Below are 17392 nucleotides of genomic sequence, written 5' to 3' on the forward strand. Positions count from 1 at the left end.
GGAAAAGAGCAAAAGATTTATTGTTATAAAATTAATAACTAATAATGAATTCTATCTTTCTAGAACACTGTGCGGCATAGGTGCCCATAGCTGATGATTTTAACACCTCTTCGGTGGTGCATGATGATGATTTTCTCATTTATTAAATTCACTTTTCTCTTCTCTCATAGATTGCAGGAGCAGGACTGATTTTATATTTAATTTTGAAGAACTCAACAACTAGCTACATAGTCATTTACTGCACATAAAATAAAATAAAAAGGAATAGTTTGGAGAAAGTACATTAACAAAAAGCTTAAAAATTTCTGCTGCATGTTATTCTGAGTTCTAAATGAAATGTGCCACTCCTGTGGATGTAGTTTTGAGCTGGTCAATAGATGGGGAAGCCCCTTCCGCTTCAGGAAGGCAGGAGAAAAGAGGCTTAGGACGCAGAGGGGGTGAATGTGGGAAGACCTCCTGTGCCGGGCTTTGGTCCCCGACAGAACGATTGCAAGGTGAAATTTTACTTACTGTTTTGTGCTTCCTGTTTTCCAGACGTTGTTGTGGTCACTGATGAAAACATAAAGAAAAGCAGAAGACTGATCATCATTTTAGTCAGGGAAATGCTGAAATTCAGCCACCTGGGGAGTTCATCTGAAGAGCAAATAGCGATATATAATGCTCTCATTAAAGAGGGAATTAAAGTTGTCCTCCTTGAGCTGGAGAAAATCCAAGACTATGAGAAGATGCCAGAATCCATTAAATTCATTAAGCAGAAACACGGGGCCATACGGTGGTCAGGGAACTTTATGGAGGAATTGCAGTCTGCAAAGACAAGGTTCTGGAAGAATGTCAGGTACCACATGCCCGCTCAGAGGCAGCCACTTCCGTCCAAACACAAACTGTGGCCTCCAGCCACCGGGCCAGACTCCGGAGAGAAACTGCAAGGACAGGTGCACACGCCTCTTGCGTAGTGTGGGAGAGCTTGGGCGAAGGGCCCCTAGGGTGACTCCTGTCTGAAGGTCCTCCAGGCCGGCGTGCCTCCTGCTGACTTGTCCAGTCTTGAAACGCACCTGTGTGGTCCTTTGTCCCTGAGGTCCCCTGCCAGTGGATGGTTAAGGCAGGAGGACGTGGTGGCACTAGCAGGCCAGGGCATGTTGGGTCAGAGGGCTTGGGAAAGCCTTTCAGAAGGGCAGCGAAAGCCCCTCTTTACGTTTGAATGCTGAGGAAAGGCACTGGGACGGCAAACGAGGAGAGAACCGGCCGTCCTCGAGAGGCGGTGTTCAGTCGTGGGCGCTGCCTGGCACTCCTGCAGCCGGGCTGCCCTGGCGCGGTGCCTCGGGCAGCCCTGCAGGCTCAGGGAGCCTGATTCTTCACAGCCGAAGGTGAAGGAGTCTTGGAGAACTTCACGTTTGCCAGCAGTTTCCAAAAATTAAGCTTAATTTTATAGACCTTTACAATTGTCATTTCAACCGACAAAGGGATTCTTCAGGATTCCCAGGTTTTGAAATAACCTTCACTCCCTGAGGGAGAGAGAAATTTGTAAAAGCAACAGCCGTGGCACACTGTCCCTTCTTCGTGCTAGCCTCCCTGGAATGACTGTTCTGTTCCTCCTTATTCTTATGCCTTTCCCTTGCCTCGTGTCTTCTCTGAAAGGACAGTTTTCAGGTGGCTTCTTGCCCCCTCTGCCACCTACAGGGCCGCAGTTTCACATCCCTCCTGAGAAGCTTCGCTTAGCTCATCCTGCTCCTCTTGACAGACCTCGTGGGGCTCCGTGTTGCTCCTGAGCTAAAGCTCAAGCCCCGTCGCCCCCCCAGCATTTCAGTGCCCCCTCCCCAGGGTGGCTTCATTCTGTCCTCAAAGCTGCCTCCTGCTCCTTCTCACCTGTCCCCACCCCCTCTCCATCCTGTCTCCTCTGCCTGGAAGGTCCTCTCCCATTTTTTCGGCTGCCCCCAAATTAATGGAACTTCAAAATTGACTCCAGTTTCCTTTTCCCCGAGAGCCTTAACAGTGCCCTCTCCGCTCCACCTACGGCATTTCTTGCCGGCCCTCACTTCCGGGAACGTGCATTCTCTCTCCAGCTGGACGCTTTGTGTGATTCCCTTTTGGTCCCTCAGTGCCTTCCACAAGTGATTTGCACATATAACATATATTTATGTAGTGCTTTTTTATCAAATATTCTCAGATCGTTGTATTTAATTTTCACACTTATTCTAATTTTATGGAGAATAGGTGACCTGGTTTTTAAAAAATGACGTCTTAGTACTCTTGGACTAGAGCTTGAACCTGTCTCTGGCTTCCAGGCCAGTAGTCTGAATACTTGATTTCGGGGCAATAAACGAGGGCCCCACCAAACTGTGCGCTTCTCTGGGCGGCAAGGCAAGGACGGTGGCTAAGTCCAGGAATGCTTTTATTTAAGAAAGCAAATGCCTCATTTCGAATGTTTGAGTTTTCAAAAATTATGGTTAACTTTTATGAAAAACTTTTCTACTTTCATATATTCTTTCCCTAAAGGTAAATATTTCATGTTAAAATAAAAAAGTCAATTGGGGTTTCTGGGATAGAAAAAATACTTATAAAAATCTTGATGACGGTCCTGAGGGTTATTTGAGAGACCCTGGTTAAGCCCCAAAGCCAAGTTCATGTGCCAATTATTGAAGCACATGAAGGACAGAGCTTCTGTTTTTTTCTTTTTTTGCCATATAATATTATAGGTGAACACAAACTTTCTGTTTGGAATAATATTTTTTTCCCCCTGGAGTAGTCAGAGCTAGACAAAAACAGCATTTAATGGTTTGACTTTGGCCTTCCTATCCATCTTCTCCGGGCTGTGATTTGAGTAATAGTGGTGTTTTGGAGAGGCTGGTTTAAAGGAAGTACTATATTTTCATTTGGCAACACACACAGACAGCAGCCTTAGCAGAGCAGTGTCACTTCCCGACAGATGCCTATTAAATGCTTTCAAAGTATCATTTTGCAGCTGTTTTTAAGTGTATCAGTTATACAATAGATTTGCCTGTGTAAAACCAAGAAAGCCAATTCTGAAATGTATAAATAGAGACAAAATTGATCAGGAAGTGAAGAGGGAGGAAAACAACCAAGAACTGTAAGTAACATTACATCTAGAATTTAGGGAGGGATTAGAAATTCCCTGATAAGAGTGGGTGGAGGAGGATCCCAAACAGGAAAGTGAAATCCTCCCCACTTCAGGGAGGACTCCAGAGGAGGAAATGACATTCCTAGTTCATGTGAACTTTGACTTGTTTTCCCTGAAACTTTGAAGCAATTCTCTTCACCTCTTCCCCATTAACTCAATTTCACTGCACTTTCTAATGATAATTTTTTTCAAAGTCAGCTTAAGTGTTTAAAAAAGTGTCTGCAAATACATCAACGTATTCATCACTTGTTAAAAACTGGCTTAGCCGAATTTATAATTTCCCTCTCCTGCCTCTAATTTTGTTGGCAATTATTCGAGCCATTTTTTTCAATGCCATTTTTGATAAGTTATGTTTGGACTGGTTAATGATGAAGGTGTTTTTAATATTTGTATAATTCTGCAGCAGAAGCCAAATATTTTTATATATTAAAATACCAGATTCTTGTACAGTATGCATCATTGGTCAATGTACTGCACTTGTTTTCTAATAAAACTGTCAAAACCTCGTGTTGGCTATTACTGTTTAAAATCTGCTTCTCTGCCCTGGTTTCTCCCCAGCTTCGTGGACACCTCCAGGCTGATGTGCAAACATCCTCCAGCCGGGCATGTTTCCCTCAGGGAAGTTCAGAGGCCGTTAGCTAATAACTTTGAACCCTCATTGCACAGCCTCAGCTGAACTCTATCTTAGTTTGCTTGTTTCTAACGTGGATTAAAATGGGACTTTTATTATTATCAACCTGTTACCTGTGCAAAAAATCATAAGGGTAACCATTCGTGTGGACTTTTCCATTTTACAAAAGCCTTCCATTTATTTTCTTCTCTGACCCAGGAAGTGAATAAAACTGGCAAACTAGGTGTCCAAAATGCCCTCTTTAAAGCTCGCAGACTCTAATTACCAGAGAGCCCCAGGGCCAGCCCGGTGAGCCCCCTTTATTCTAACAAGCTGGCTGCCCTGTCAGAAACTGGAGAGAAGGGGTTTGGTGTTGATTCTGTGAGACGCTTAATCCTGAGAAACTTTAAATCCTACCTCTACCCTCTACGAGGTGTGAAAGCTCGGGTAAACTATTTGAGCCCCAGTTTCTTAATCTATGAAATGGGTATAATACCCAGTTCATAGAGTTGTCCAAGGGTTAAAAAAGAGAGTAAGTGCATTATGGCGAGCATCGTGCCTAGCATGCAGGAGGCCCACCGAAGAAAAGGAGCTTTGTTAGTAGTAATTTATCAAAACAAAAATAAACTTGGCTATCTCAACAGATAGTAGAATCAGCAGCTAGAGAAGCAAAGCAGTCCTGAAAGCGACAAGGCACAAAAGGGCATGACGAAGCGCCGTGGTGCAGAGGCTGGGCAGCCAGCTGGGACAGCTGTGTATCACTGATGGAGAATCTCACACGCTCACACTTTCAACCAAGCTTAGTGGCCTTAAGCACAGGCAGAGGCTCATATTACACATTCCTGATAGATTTTTCAATCAAAATAAAAAATGCAAGAACTCATAAAAAGTTAGGAAATCAGCTATCCAGAAAACTTGCCTATCCAGAATTTCTCACCTTCTATTGAATTGTGAGAACCCTTCACCAAAATTCAGTTAATTGACTGACTAATATTTTTTGAGCAAACTCAATACTGTCACTTAAAAGACTTTTTTTTCAGTCATTTTTACCAAATAATTTTTCTACTAGAGTATGCAAAGTAACCGACCCCCGCCCAACACCCCAGAAATATTTTTCAATATGAATGCTATCTAGTGGGAATTCCAACCAGTACTGTCCCCAGGTAGCTTTGATACTAGATCAAAGCACCAGGTCATGGTGAACCTCAGTGTTCTCATATGTAAAATAGGACTTCCCACGTTTTGTAAGCTTTTTATGTGGGGGAAAAACTCTCTCCAGTACCTGGAATAGAATTTCAACTTATATTTTCTTAGCTTTACTCCTTAATTTAATATGATAAAACAAAAATTTGTTCACCCAAAACATATCTCTTCTCAAATTCTTTTGGTTTAGGTATGGAGGGAGAGAAGGGGATGCAATCTTGTTGACTTTTTAAAATGAGAATGCCTTTTACTTAAATTTTAGCAAGTCAGGATCTAATTTGATATTTTTGACACAGTAGGCTTTTCAAATATTTATTGAAGGAATTTTCAGTATCAAAATGTATCTTATGAAATCAGATTTCCTCAAGCTGTTTTGTCAGAAAGAAAAAGTGTAGAGCCCAAAGAGGAGTGAGTTTTTTCTAAACATGATGACGATAAGGATCATGGTTTAGAGGGGGGAGGTTGTTCTTTTTTACTAAAATAAAATGCATGAGTGAAGCACTAAGGTGGCAAGAATTTATAAAGTAATAAAAATAGAGTATACATGAAAAAATGTACATGGGGAGATAGGTGGGAGGGACAATTTGGGGGGGTAATATTTACAACCTCAACATGAAGGCGATGTGTGCCGGCATGTGGGTACATGTTAGAGAGAGGAAAGTTCCAGGAGATAGATGACATTGCTTAAAATGAGTATTAACCTTTTAAAACAAAACCATACTCGCCTCGTCACACATTGGTCAGGTTTCTTCTAAATGTGTAAGCCGTGCGCATTGACCATAAATCTGCACACCCAAACTGAAACTCAGCAGCTGCTAAAATTTGCAGGCGTCAGCCCAGTCGAGCCTGTACCACTTGACTCTCAACTTGTAAGAGCCTGATGACTTCTTTAGCTGTGCTCAACTGTTGGGAGATTGATTTACTTACGGAGTGAATGACGATGAAGCTTGCTTTTCTTGGTACTTTGGCCTGGAAGGGAACCCAAGTGGTCATTTAGTTCCTGCTTCTGGATCTTGGAAGGGCTGCCCTGATAACTTTCCACAGAGTTCATTGGTTTTCCTCTGATTGAATGTGTTGCAAGAATGAGACTTCTTTAGGGAGAGAGTAATATATGTTCAACTGTCTTTGCTGGAAACCACTTCTGTTTTTGCTCTGATGACCAGTCTTTTCCCCCTCCACAGCCATTTACATCACTTCTGCTTAGTTTGAGACAGACTCCAGTTCCTGCCCACCCTCAAGGCTGCGGACAGCTGTTATCAGTTTAAATAGTTTTTATTATTATATGATAGTCCATAACCTTGCCTGTCCTCCCCCAGATTCCAAAACATATGGGAAATCATTTTGCTCTCAATATGACTTTTATATTTTTAATAAGTATTAGCTATGTGACTAACAATATTCTAGAATATTACAAAGTAAGGAAAAGGTTCAATCTAGCCACAGGGAATTTTGAGAACGCTGTTGAGGCAACGTAAAGCCATGTTGTAGAGGAAGCAGGCATATGCCGGCTATTGAGGTTTTCTGTTGGGAGAAGATTAGGCATGAAGAATCAAAACCAAGTTGATGGATTGGGCACTACTGAGCATGGGAATTAGGAGGGCATAAAGATTAGAGAGGGATGCCATTACAAAGTCAGTGGAGTCATCCCTCTGTGAGTTGATTGTATTATAAATGCTTTTCTTAAATAAAAAATAAAAACCCTTTTTTATATTTTAGAACTAATAAGTGTTTATTGTAGAAAATGTAGAAATTTCAGAAAAGTATGGAAGGAAAAAAGTCACCTATAATCTCACAACCTAAAGATAATTAATATTTTATTGTCTTTCTATAGGTATAATTGAGAACATATGACATATGCCGTTTAATATCCCAATATTTTAAACTTGGTAAAAATATTTGCCCATATTACTCATATTTGAATTAAGTTCTGTAAGTATTATTAAGTCTGTTGAATGGATAGTCTCTAATATATGTTTTCTATTTGGTTGTATATCTAGAATATATCCAGTTTTTGACTATCAGAATTCAAAGTGAAATAGTCATTTTTGCCCAAATTTCTTTGTCCTCCTGATTATTTGCTTAGCATAGATTCCTAGAATTGGTAGACTGGAGGACAATGGACCTTTTCAGGTTCTTGCCTAATTGCCTTCTGTAGGAACGTTTGCTCTCCTCTCCTGCAAAAACTGTGCAGAAGTGCCTGTTTAGCTGTGCCTGTACTAGCATTGAGAATACACATTTTTTAAATCATTGCCAATTGGATAGATGGAAAGGGGATCCTTTACTAAGGAGGATGAAATGTTCACTTGATGCTGACAGTTCCAGGAGCCATTGCCCACTTGGTGATGACCCTCAGCTAGTTAGCAAGAGGACTGGAACCCAAGTGTTCTGATTACCAGGTAAATACTCTTTTTAACCACTGACTCAGGGATAAATGTAAGATCCCTCGCTTATGATAAAGAAAGTATGTAAGTGCAAGTAGGTTAAGCATAGTATAGCAGGAACAAAAGAAAAAAAATAGAATATTGGTGTGCAGTAAACTCATTATGAATGAAATATGTAATGGGAGGGTAAAAAACCAAACACATACAAACCCATCCAGATCACAGGTTAGATGAACAGAAATCTAACATTTAACATTGCAGGAATGAAGGCTCTGTGTTCTCCATGCCTGGTAGGCCAGGAGACAGGCAGGCAGTGGGGTGGCCCTGGGGCCTGCTGGAGCTGGAGCTCTGGCGACATTAGGTGGGGCAATGTGGAAGACCGGGCTCTTCTTTCTATAGACCCCAGGGCCATTAGGTTCTCCTGAACACCACGATCTCCAGGGAGAAAGCATTTCCTTGCTGAGGCCTCAAATTTGGACTTGTCCTGGCCTCAAATCCGTGAGCCAACAACTTCTTGTTTAAGCCAACCCATTGTGTGATATGCATCACAGCAGGGAAACTAAGACGGGGACTTTTAGTAGGAATATCTGTAAAGGGATGCTGTGCCTGAGACAAATCAACCAGTGTGGGTGTGGGGTAAGCCATTATGGCCATGTGTGTGGTTAGGGCGTCCGTCTACCACATGGGAGGTCCATGGTTCAAACCCCGTGCCTCCTGACCCGTGTGGAGCTGGCCCATGCGCAGTGCTGATGCGTGCAAGGAGTGCCGTGCCACGCAGGGGTGTCCCCCGTGTAGGGGAGCCCCATGTGCAAGGAGTGTGCCCCGTAAGGAGAGCCGCCCAGTGCAAAAGAAAGTGCAGCCTGCCCAGGAATGGTGCTGCACACATGGAGAGCTGACACAACAAAATGACGCAACAAAAAGAAACACAGATTCCCATGCAGCTGACAACAGAAGCGGACAAAGAAGACGCAGCAAAATAGACACAGAGAACAGACAACTGGGGCGGGGGTGGGTGAAATAAAAATAAAATAAATAAATCTTAAAAAAAAAATTCCTCAAATCATAAGGGCTTTGCAGTATTGACTAGTGGACTGTGCAGTGCCCCCCTTCCCTGCCCCCTTTCCCCCAGTTGTCTGCTTTCTGTGTCCATTCACTGTGTGTTCTTCTGTGTCTGCTTATATTTTTGTCAGCAGCACCAGGAATCCATGTCTGTTTTGTTGCGTCATCTTGCTGTGTCAGCTCTCTATGTGTGCGGCACCACTCCTGAGCAGGCTGCACTTTTTTTTTGCACTGGGCAGCTCTCCTTATGGGGTGCATTCCTTGCACATGGGGCTCCCTTACGTGGGGGCATTCCTGTGGGGCACAGCACTTCTTGTGCGCATCAGCACTGTGCATGGCCCAGCTCACCACACGGGTCTGGAGGCCCTGGGTTTGAATCCTGGACCTCCCATGTGGTCGGTGGACACTCTATCCATTGAGCTAAATCCGATTCCCAAGAGTGAGTTTTCAAAACATCCTTTTTATTGAAGTATAATGTGCACATCAGTGCACAGCTTATGAAGTTTCCACAGATTAAACACACCATGTTGCCACCACTCAGATCAAAAAAGGATGAGACCAGAACCAGAGCCGCCTCCTCTGCCCTCTTCCAGCCATTCACTGCCCATCCCCCGTGGGAAACCACCTCCTGACTTCCATCAGCACAGGTTAATTCTGCCTGCTTTTGAACTTCACCCGTTGTAATGATGATGTAGTGTGCTCTATTATTTATCTCTTTCCTTCTTCAACAACACACCTGTGCGATACAACCGTACCACCCATCCCTACTGCCTGTGTTCTTTCTCACGGCCGCCTAATATTCCAGGGCGTGAAGACACCATGAGGGTTTTATCCATTCCATTGTTGAGGTGCGTTTGGGTAGTTTCTAGTTTGGGCTATTATGATTCCTGCTGCTATGAACATTCTAGCAAATGCCTTTTTTGGTGGACATAGATATGCATTTCTATTTGCTATACCCCTTGACATGGAGTCACTGAGCTTCAGAAGATATGGTCGAATAGTTTTCCTAAGTGGTTGTGCAAATTTATACTCCCACCAGTAGTAAATGAGAGTTACGGTTGTGCCACAGCCTCATTAATACTTGGAATTGTTGACTTTATAGTTTTATTTATTTTGGTACAGTTTAAGTACTCAGGATGACGTTTAAAGATGTAAGATTGTATCTCTTTCCTGCTTTGAATCTTCTGATAGTGTTTCATTTCACCTAGAATAAAATTCACCCTTCTTACAGTGCACGCCGTGGCCTGGCTCTGCCTCTCCCTGAGACTTCACATACCTGGCTCTTCCCCTCCTTCATTGCATTCTGGTCACACTGACTTCAGTGCTGTTATTTAAAAATGTCCCTAGCCTTTCCCACTGCAGGGATTTTGTACTAGGTGTCCCTTCAACCAGGAGAACTCTTCTTCCAGGTCTCTGATAGGCTCTTCGTCCTTACTTATACCTCCATCGTGGAGCCTGCCCCACCCCCTCTCCATCACTTTATGTTTTATATCCTTCCTGGTTCTCACCCACCTGAAATCATTTTTTCTTATTTCATGTTTTCCTCTCTACAAGAGTCTTCTTTACCACTGTATTTGCAGTATAATACAAACAGTGAACCTTCATGAAAACAATGGAATATAGTTAATAGTATATTTATGGTAATATTATTTCATCAATTGTAATAAAGCTACTGCAGTAATGCAAAGTGTTAATAATAGGGAAAACTGCATGTGTTGGAAGTATATGGGAGCATTGTATTTTCTGTATGATTTTTTTGTACGTCTACACCTTCTCTAAAAAAACATAAACCAATTGAATGAATCAATTACCCATGGCTCGTGACTAAGGGTATAAACTACTAAGAACATTCCTACTGCAAAAATATCTGCAAGTGGGAAAGGATGCCACAAGGAAGGTTTGGTGTGCAGACGATGATAAAAGGTTTTACAAATTCATCTCTGAAAAGTGGTATAAACATCTCTGTATTATTGGTAAGTGGTGCAGCTTGGATTTGACTGCTGCTAGGGAGAGGACAATGAGGTAGATCTGTGCCTCCATTTGAAATAAGCCCAGAAGAAGTGAGAGTTAGAACTTAGCGGGTCCTTTGCAAATTGATGAGAGGAAGATAAAAAAAAAAAACAAGAGGAAAAAGGGCAAAACAAACGAGAAGGAATTTCACAGGGAGGGCAAAGGAATGGCCAATGGACATGGACGAAGCTGTTCCACATTACTAGTAGTTAGGGAAATACAAAATAAAACTGCAAGATAGCTTTTACACAATCAGATGGGCAAAACTAGCAAAATTTAAAAGGTTGGGATTACCAAATCTTGGTAAGAATGTGAAGTGATGAAAATCTTTATCTTCTAAAAGATTTTACTGTGAAGAAAAACTAGGGATATTTTAAGAGAGCTGAAGATCCAACTACCCAATGATCTTGCAATGCCACTTACTAGACAACCTTTCAAATACACACACAAGAGGGCATTCTAGGAATCTTCACAGAAGCCCTGATCCTAAGAGCAAAATATAAGTTTGGACGAAGCTAAAAGTCCATCAAGGAGGTAGATACATTGCTTGGGGTATATTCATACAATGGAATACTATACAGCAATGACCTTCAATGAGCTGGAACTACACCACACTTCTTGAAATGTTGAAATGTCCCTAATATAATATTGAGTGAAAAAAAAACAAGCTATGTAAGTATACGCTATGTAATTTTAAAATAAGATTTTAAAAACTTACACAATAATACCTTATATTGCTTAAGGAAAACACACACACACAAGAATGATGAGCATAAAGTTTAGGGTAGTGAGTGTGGGGGTAAAAAGGGATATACAGGAAGTTCTGTAATTATTTCTGAGGCTGTCTTGTTTATCTGACTTGTTTTAAATTATTTAGCTCTTTATTTATTTATTTATTTTTATTTTTTCCCAAATTCTACTCAATTTATTCATTTTTAAAAAAATATTACATTAAAAAAATATGAGGTCCCCATTCACCCCCACCGCCCCCACCCTACCACTCCCCCCACAGTAACACTCTCCCCCATCATCATGACACATCCATTGCATCTGGTGAGTACATCTCTGGGCATCGCTGCACCCCATGGCCTGTGGTTCACACCATAGCCCACACTCTCCCACGTTCCATCCAGTGGGCCACGGGAGGACATACAATGTCCGGCAATTGTCCCTGCAGCACCACCCAGGACAACTCCAAGTCCCGAAAATGTCTCCACATCTCATCTCTTTCTCCCATTCCCCGCACCCAGCAGCCACCATGGCCACTGTTTCCACACCAATGCCACATTTTCTCAATTATTAACCACAATAGTTCATGAATACAATATCATTAAGTACACTCTAATTCTTACTGTATTCCTCCTTCCTGTGGACCTTGGCTTGGTTGTGTCCATTCCACATCTATGTCAAGATGGGGTTTGGATTCCACATGGATACTGGATGCAATCCTCCTGCTTTCAGTTGTAGGCACTCTAGGCTCCATGGTGTGGTGGTTGACATTCTTCAACTCCATGTTAGCTGAGTGGGGTAAGTCCAATAAATCAGAGCATAGGAGCTGAAGTCTGTTGAGGCTCAGGGCCTGGCTATCATATTGTCAGTCCAGAGATTCAAATCCCCTAGATATATCTTAAACCCCAGCACCAACTACAATTCCAGTAAAGTAGCATGAAAGGCTTGTGAAAAGAGATCACATTTGAGTCCAGTTCCATCACGCAGAAACACCAGCTCCAAAGAAGGGCCAACTGGCATGGCAGTGAACCCCATCTGCCATGACCATAGAACCTGTGGGTCTCTTTAGCCCTCAAAAGGACCAATACCTGGGGTTGTATCTACTTTATCTGTCTCTGAGACTCTGCTCAGGTGTGCATAAGGGAAATCCTTCTGACAACCTCCAGACTCTTTTTTAGAGACTCATAGCCATATAAACGCATTTGTCCTTTCCATTTTCCTCTTACTTTAGGTCAAACAGCATTTTTAACTCCTGTTATTATATGTAGACAGGGATATTCTGCTGAACTTGTTGAACCTTACTTGGTAGTGATCCCTTGGTGCCAGGGAGGCTCATCCCCGGGTGTCATGTCCCACACTGGGGGGAAGGCATTGCATTTTCATGCTGAGTTTGGCTTCAAGACTGGCCACATTTGACTAACACAGAGGCTGTCAGGAGGGAACTCTTAGGCACAGTGCTGCTCTAGTCCTTGTTCTTATATCAGGTGTATAGGCTCACAAGAGTAGTCATTAGTATTAGGGGCTCACTGTTGGACCCTCATTCCTTCCTGGTCCTTGCCGTTGCACCTGGGGGACTGCCGCTGCTCCCCTAGGGACCATGACAGAGCCCCCCCAGCCAGGAAGCCAGTACCCCCCCAGCTGTTGTTTTTAATTGTTTCCATTATGAGCATATCCAAACATTTCCATGTACCCTGGACACATGCCCTGTGTAACTAACTCCCTGTCAACCATATATTGCCTGTCAATAACATCCCATACCAGTATTTCTCCGCTGCCATTGTTGAACCACTCTGTGATCCAAAACTTCCTGAAAAGTGAAGCCCAATATAATGTCAGGTTCCCTTACTAGTAAAACGGAATATAGCAATGAGTTTAAAGGTTAGATATAGAATACATATTGATTTGGAAAAATTCTACTTCCTATCTTTTTCTTTTCTTTTTTCCTAATTATTGAGCTTCTCTTCACAAGAGCCTTAGATCACAGTAATTCATATATACAATATACAGTACTCCCACATATCCATTATAAAACCTTTTCCCTTCCACAGTGATAATCTTTTAACTTATTCATATCATATTTACTGAAACTGATGTACAGATATTGAGACAATAGCTTTCAAACAAGGTAACATTTGTGTTTACATTGTGGTTTATACTTTAGGCTATACAGTTTTCGAAATTTTTTAGTTATCCTATGTTTTACATTATGGTTTACATTATTAGTCTGTCATCTCCTATATGTTTTTGGTATAATATTATGTGTTTTATATCCATCCTTGTGTACTCTTGTGAAACACTTCTTTTGCCCTCACATTTACTTTGGTTCCATCTATTCAATATCTATTTCCCCCTCCCCTTGGGCCCCACAGTGACAGTCAATCTTCATTTCTTGAGGAGCCGTGTTCAGAGATACTTGCAACAGTGTTGAGGGCTTGACTTGCTCAACTGCTCTAATGCCCTGGGAGCCACCCTTTCTCTTGAGAGATACAGGTCCCTCTATTTGATGGCATTAGTCCTCCCCAGGATGTGGGTCTACCTTCACTCTCATTATATGGGTCTCTACCCAATGGTATAACCCACTCTGACAAAGTGAGCATTCAGTTATTACCTAGGAGTCTGTCCTGCGTCAGATTATCCCCTTTGAGTATCTTAAACAGGTAACTTGCCTAATTATATTTTGAAAAGGTTTTCTCAGCATTTTACTTTCAACCAACACTTGACAATCTCCTATGTTTGTGTGTTGCCCCTCCCTCCCCCCAATTTCTTGGGCAATATTACCCATCCATATTTAGCTCTTAAATGTTGCACAATACACTTTGAAGAAGGCAATTTAAAATGTGAAAGGACATCTCGGCATAAAGCAATGTTGAGCTTGCCCACCTAGAATCTCCACAGACAAATTCTGTTTGACTTCCTTTCTTTACTTTCTCAGTAACAAAAATGCTATCCAGTTTCTCCCATTTTTTTTTCAAGGCAATTGAGAACTGGCAATCAATGTTTTGGTTTCTCATTGTTTTTAATTACAAACTTGACAATCCCCAATCAGTGCTGCTTTCAAAGCCAAGTGGTTCATTCTCCGCAGATCAGGAAACGCATTTGGCAGTGGAAACAATCCCTGGAAGTCTAAGTTTCAGGCCTGTAGCCTCAATAGCAAAGGGAAATGTCAGGGCACACGCCAAGAGCAGGGAGCCTTGCAGGGGAACTGCCATGGCCCGGCTTCACGTCGTCAGCCTTCGGGCACCTACACTCGTTGGACTTTTCACACATGCCAATGCTTAAACTATAGAAACAAGATAGGACCCAAATGCATTTATTCATAAGGTGGAGGGAAACAAAACAACAAACAAGGGCAACTAAACAACCATTAAACAAGACATAACTTTCAACACTGTTCATAACAATAGTTGTGTATGCGACCCATATGACACTTTTTATAGTAACACCTTTGTTTTGTTCTGGAAAGTGTAGCTGTGCAGAGGAACTCCATCATAAGGCTGATCTAGGGAAAGTCATGAAAACCTGGACTTGGAGCTCAGCGAGTGTGGGAGTTCTGGGGAGGCCCAGACCCTTTCAACAGATTCATAATGACTTTACGAGCTTATTTGCCTTCCAAACTCTGAGTCTTTCAAAAGTGTACAGAGAAGTTTTTCTGAGGCTATATGACATATTATATCATGACACTGGACGCAGAGGCAGACATGAGAATCTTTATAAGGATATTCTGTTAAGCTGGAAGGTAAAGAGATTTCCACAAATGTGCAGAACAGTACCACTTTTCTCAATAAATCTATTTGTTTCGTAAAGTATAGTTATTTTCCATAAAACGTATGATATTTTTCCTATGTAATGGATTATTATTGCTATTTAAAATAAATAAGAACATAAACGTTTCTTAAAATCCCCCATTTTAATTTCTAACAGGAAATATCCACAGACATAAGGCACATAAACAAAAGCTCTTTGGAATCTTCTTTTTAAGATTGTAAAACTCTGCAAGCTGCTGCTCCTGCCTGCCCTGGCGCCCATCACTGGAAGCTCTGCCCTGATGTTTGCCTAATGCAGTCCCTGGATTCCTCCCTCGGTCCCTGTCTCCAGCCCCAAAAGGGCCAGCAGAAACAGCTTGCCCAGGAATCTAAGGGAGACGACACCTTTTTCTGTCTCAGTGCTCTGTGGGTCATCTCTGGGGTGTCCCCCAACGGCCAGGGGGATAAGTCTCTGTTGATCTCAACGGGGTCCAATGTTTTAGTCAGAAGCAGTCTTCCCACTCCCGTGGAGCGGTGGCCCTCGGTGGTGACATCTGCTTTCCAGAGATGAACGGGGATGACTCAGCCTCAGGAATGACACTTGTCAGCAGCGATCTGGAATTAAGTTCCACTTTTGGGGCGTTTCACGTCCGTGCAGCGCAAGTGAGGACTGCTCAGGGAGTGTTTGGAAGGATTGATTCATTCACCTATGGAGACGACGTGGAACAGATTTAACCAGATTTCCCGCTGGTGAAGGACTTGGTAGCAGCCAAAAGGCTGCCCGCTGAGTCCCTGGTGCGGTGCCCCACGCTCCCACGCCCCCAGTGGGGAAGGCAGGCCCGCCCCGCCCAGGGTGGCCGGGAGACACCCGGGCGCGCAAACACCATGACAGGGCTCGGGGCGCGCCCCAGAGTTCCCACCCTCCGCGAGATCCTCGCACCCTTCGTCGGGAGGGGCAGGCAGACCCGGGGTGGGGAGCCCGTGCGAAGGGCGGGCGGGGCCCTGGCGCAGGGCAGGTGCCGGGGAAAAGAGGTGCCAGTGTGGGAGGGGCGCAGAGGCCCGGGCAGGACGCGGGGCTGGCCCCGACGCCTGGGCGACTGCGGGGGAGACAGAGCCCACGCTCTCGCGCCCCCGCGGCGCCCCCTCTGCCCCCTTCCCCTGCCCGGCCTTGCCAGGGAGGCCGAGCTGGCCCCTCCTTCGGGAGCAGGCGTTTGGGGTGTAGACCGCCAGGCTCAGGCGGCGTAGACGCAGGGGAAGAAGGGCTCCGAGGGGCAGCTTCCCGCGCAGGACAGGCGCGACCCACCGGCCGGGCCCGGGGCCGCGGGGTGGCGGGGATCCCTGGCCCTCCCGCGGGGCGCTGGGCGGCGCCGCTGCCTCGCGGCCAGGTGGGAGCAGGGGTGGCACCGCGCCCCGCGGAGGAGGAGAAAGGCCCCCCCAGAGAGGGCCCTCCGCGGGCCGCCACCCCCCGCCTCGCAGTCCCGGGCTCCGATCCCCCTCTGCCGGCGCGATGGAGCTCGTGGTCCTGGGTACCCGGGTGCGGGCTCGGAAAGTAGGAGGCGTCTTGGCGGGCACGTCTCTGGAGGTGCGGGGCCCAGGACGGCCGGCTCCGCACCACCCGCCCGGGGGCGGCATCTCGGCGGCGGCGACGCGGCCCCCGCCGCTGCCCACACGCCCCTCGGTGACTCGCAGCCCGCTGGGGGCGCCCGCGCTGCTGCTGTGCGCCCTGGCGCTGGCCCTCCCGCCTTCCGCGCAGCCAGGTACGTGCGCTCTGACGCGGGGGTTCGGGCCGCCGCCTGCCTGCGACCCCTCTCCCCCGTGCGGGCCTCTGGGGGTGGCGTGAGCTCCTTGGCCTTGCTAAGCCAGCTTTTCCGAGCTGGGCAGACGGAATTCATCTCCAGGTGCACTGCTGCCCAGCCCCGAATGCCCGCTTCGAGCTTTGAGGATTGGTAGGCAACTTTGCAAGTCAAGCCTTTATATGATAAAAACTTTATATTTCATATGCTAGAGGGCCATTTTATGACCCAGGGTAAAAGCGAAGAAACCATCAACAGAACAAATACATGTCTTCCAAGAAAAACTAAGCAACTTGGTGGACATGAACTTTAAGGTGAGCTGATTTTTTCCAAATTATTTGGGAACAAGATACTTGCACCTTTTGTTCCTGACAGTGTGAAATAACTGGATGGCAGAGCGGAAAGGAAAACAGGACCCTGAGGGCTCCAAATAGGAAAGGGTACTTCGGAGAGAGGAAGAAAGAATTCGGGGCCTTAGAATAAGGAAATCAGGGAAATCATTGCAAATGGGGAAGCTGGTTTGTGAGGGGGAACTAAATAGATTCTGGATGCATTTGAAGAACTTCAAATCATGCTTTCAAATCAGCACACCGTTTTTAGGAAACTCCCAAATAAAATATCAAGTTGGCCAGAAAATCAAGGAGGCATCTGTTAAAATGAATCATTAACAAATGAGACAAGTTTTCTTTCCTGGTTAAATTTTTCCCCTTTCTTTCCATAGATGCATG

At 44.5% G+C, this 17392-nt stretch overlaps 1 protein-coding gene across 12 annotated transcripts in view; it reads left to right on the plus strand.

The window, feature by feature from the left end:
* The window catches only part of IL1R1 (interleukin 1 receptor type 1), a 122173-nt gene extending 118532 nt beyond the window's left edge, over positions 1–3641 (plus strand). For all 12 annotated transcript variants that reach the window (XM_058278249.1, XM_058278246.2, XM_058278250.2 and 9 more), the window contains one exon: positions 535–3641. In XM_058278249.1, the coding sequence (XP_058134232.1) occupies positions 535–953 (419 nt within the window). In that variant the 3' untranslated portion in view covers positions 954–3641. The remainder of the gene's footprint in view (positions 1–534) is intronic.
* Positions 3642–17392: the final 13751 nt, after the last annotated feature.

Source organism: Dasypus novemcinctus, chromosome 17 (assembly GCF_030445035.2).
Source record: "Dasypus novemcinctus isolate mDasNov1 chromosome 17, mDasNov1.1.hap2, whole genome shotgun sequence".
In the NCBI taxonomy this organism is placed as follows: Eukaryota; Metazoa; Chordata; class Mammalia; order Cingulata; family Dasypodidae; genus Dasypus; species Dasypus novemcinctus.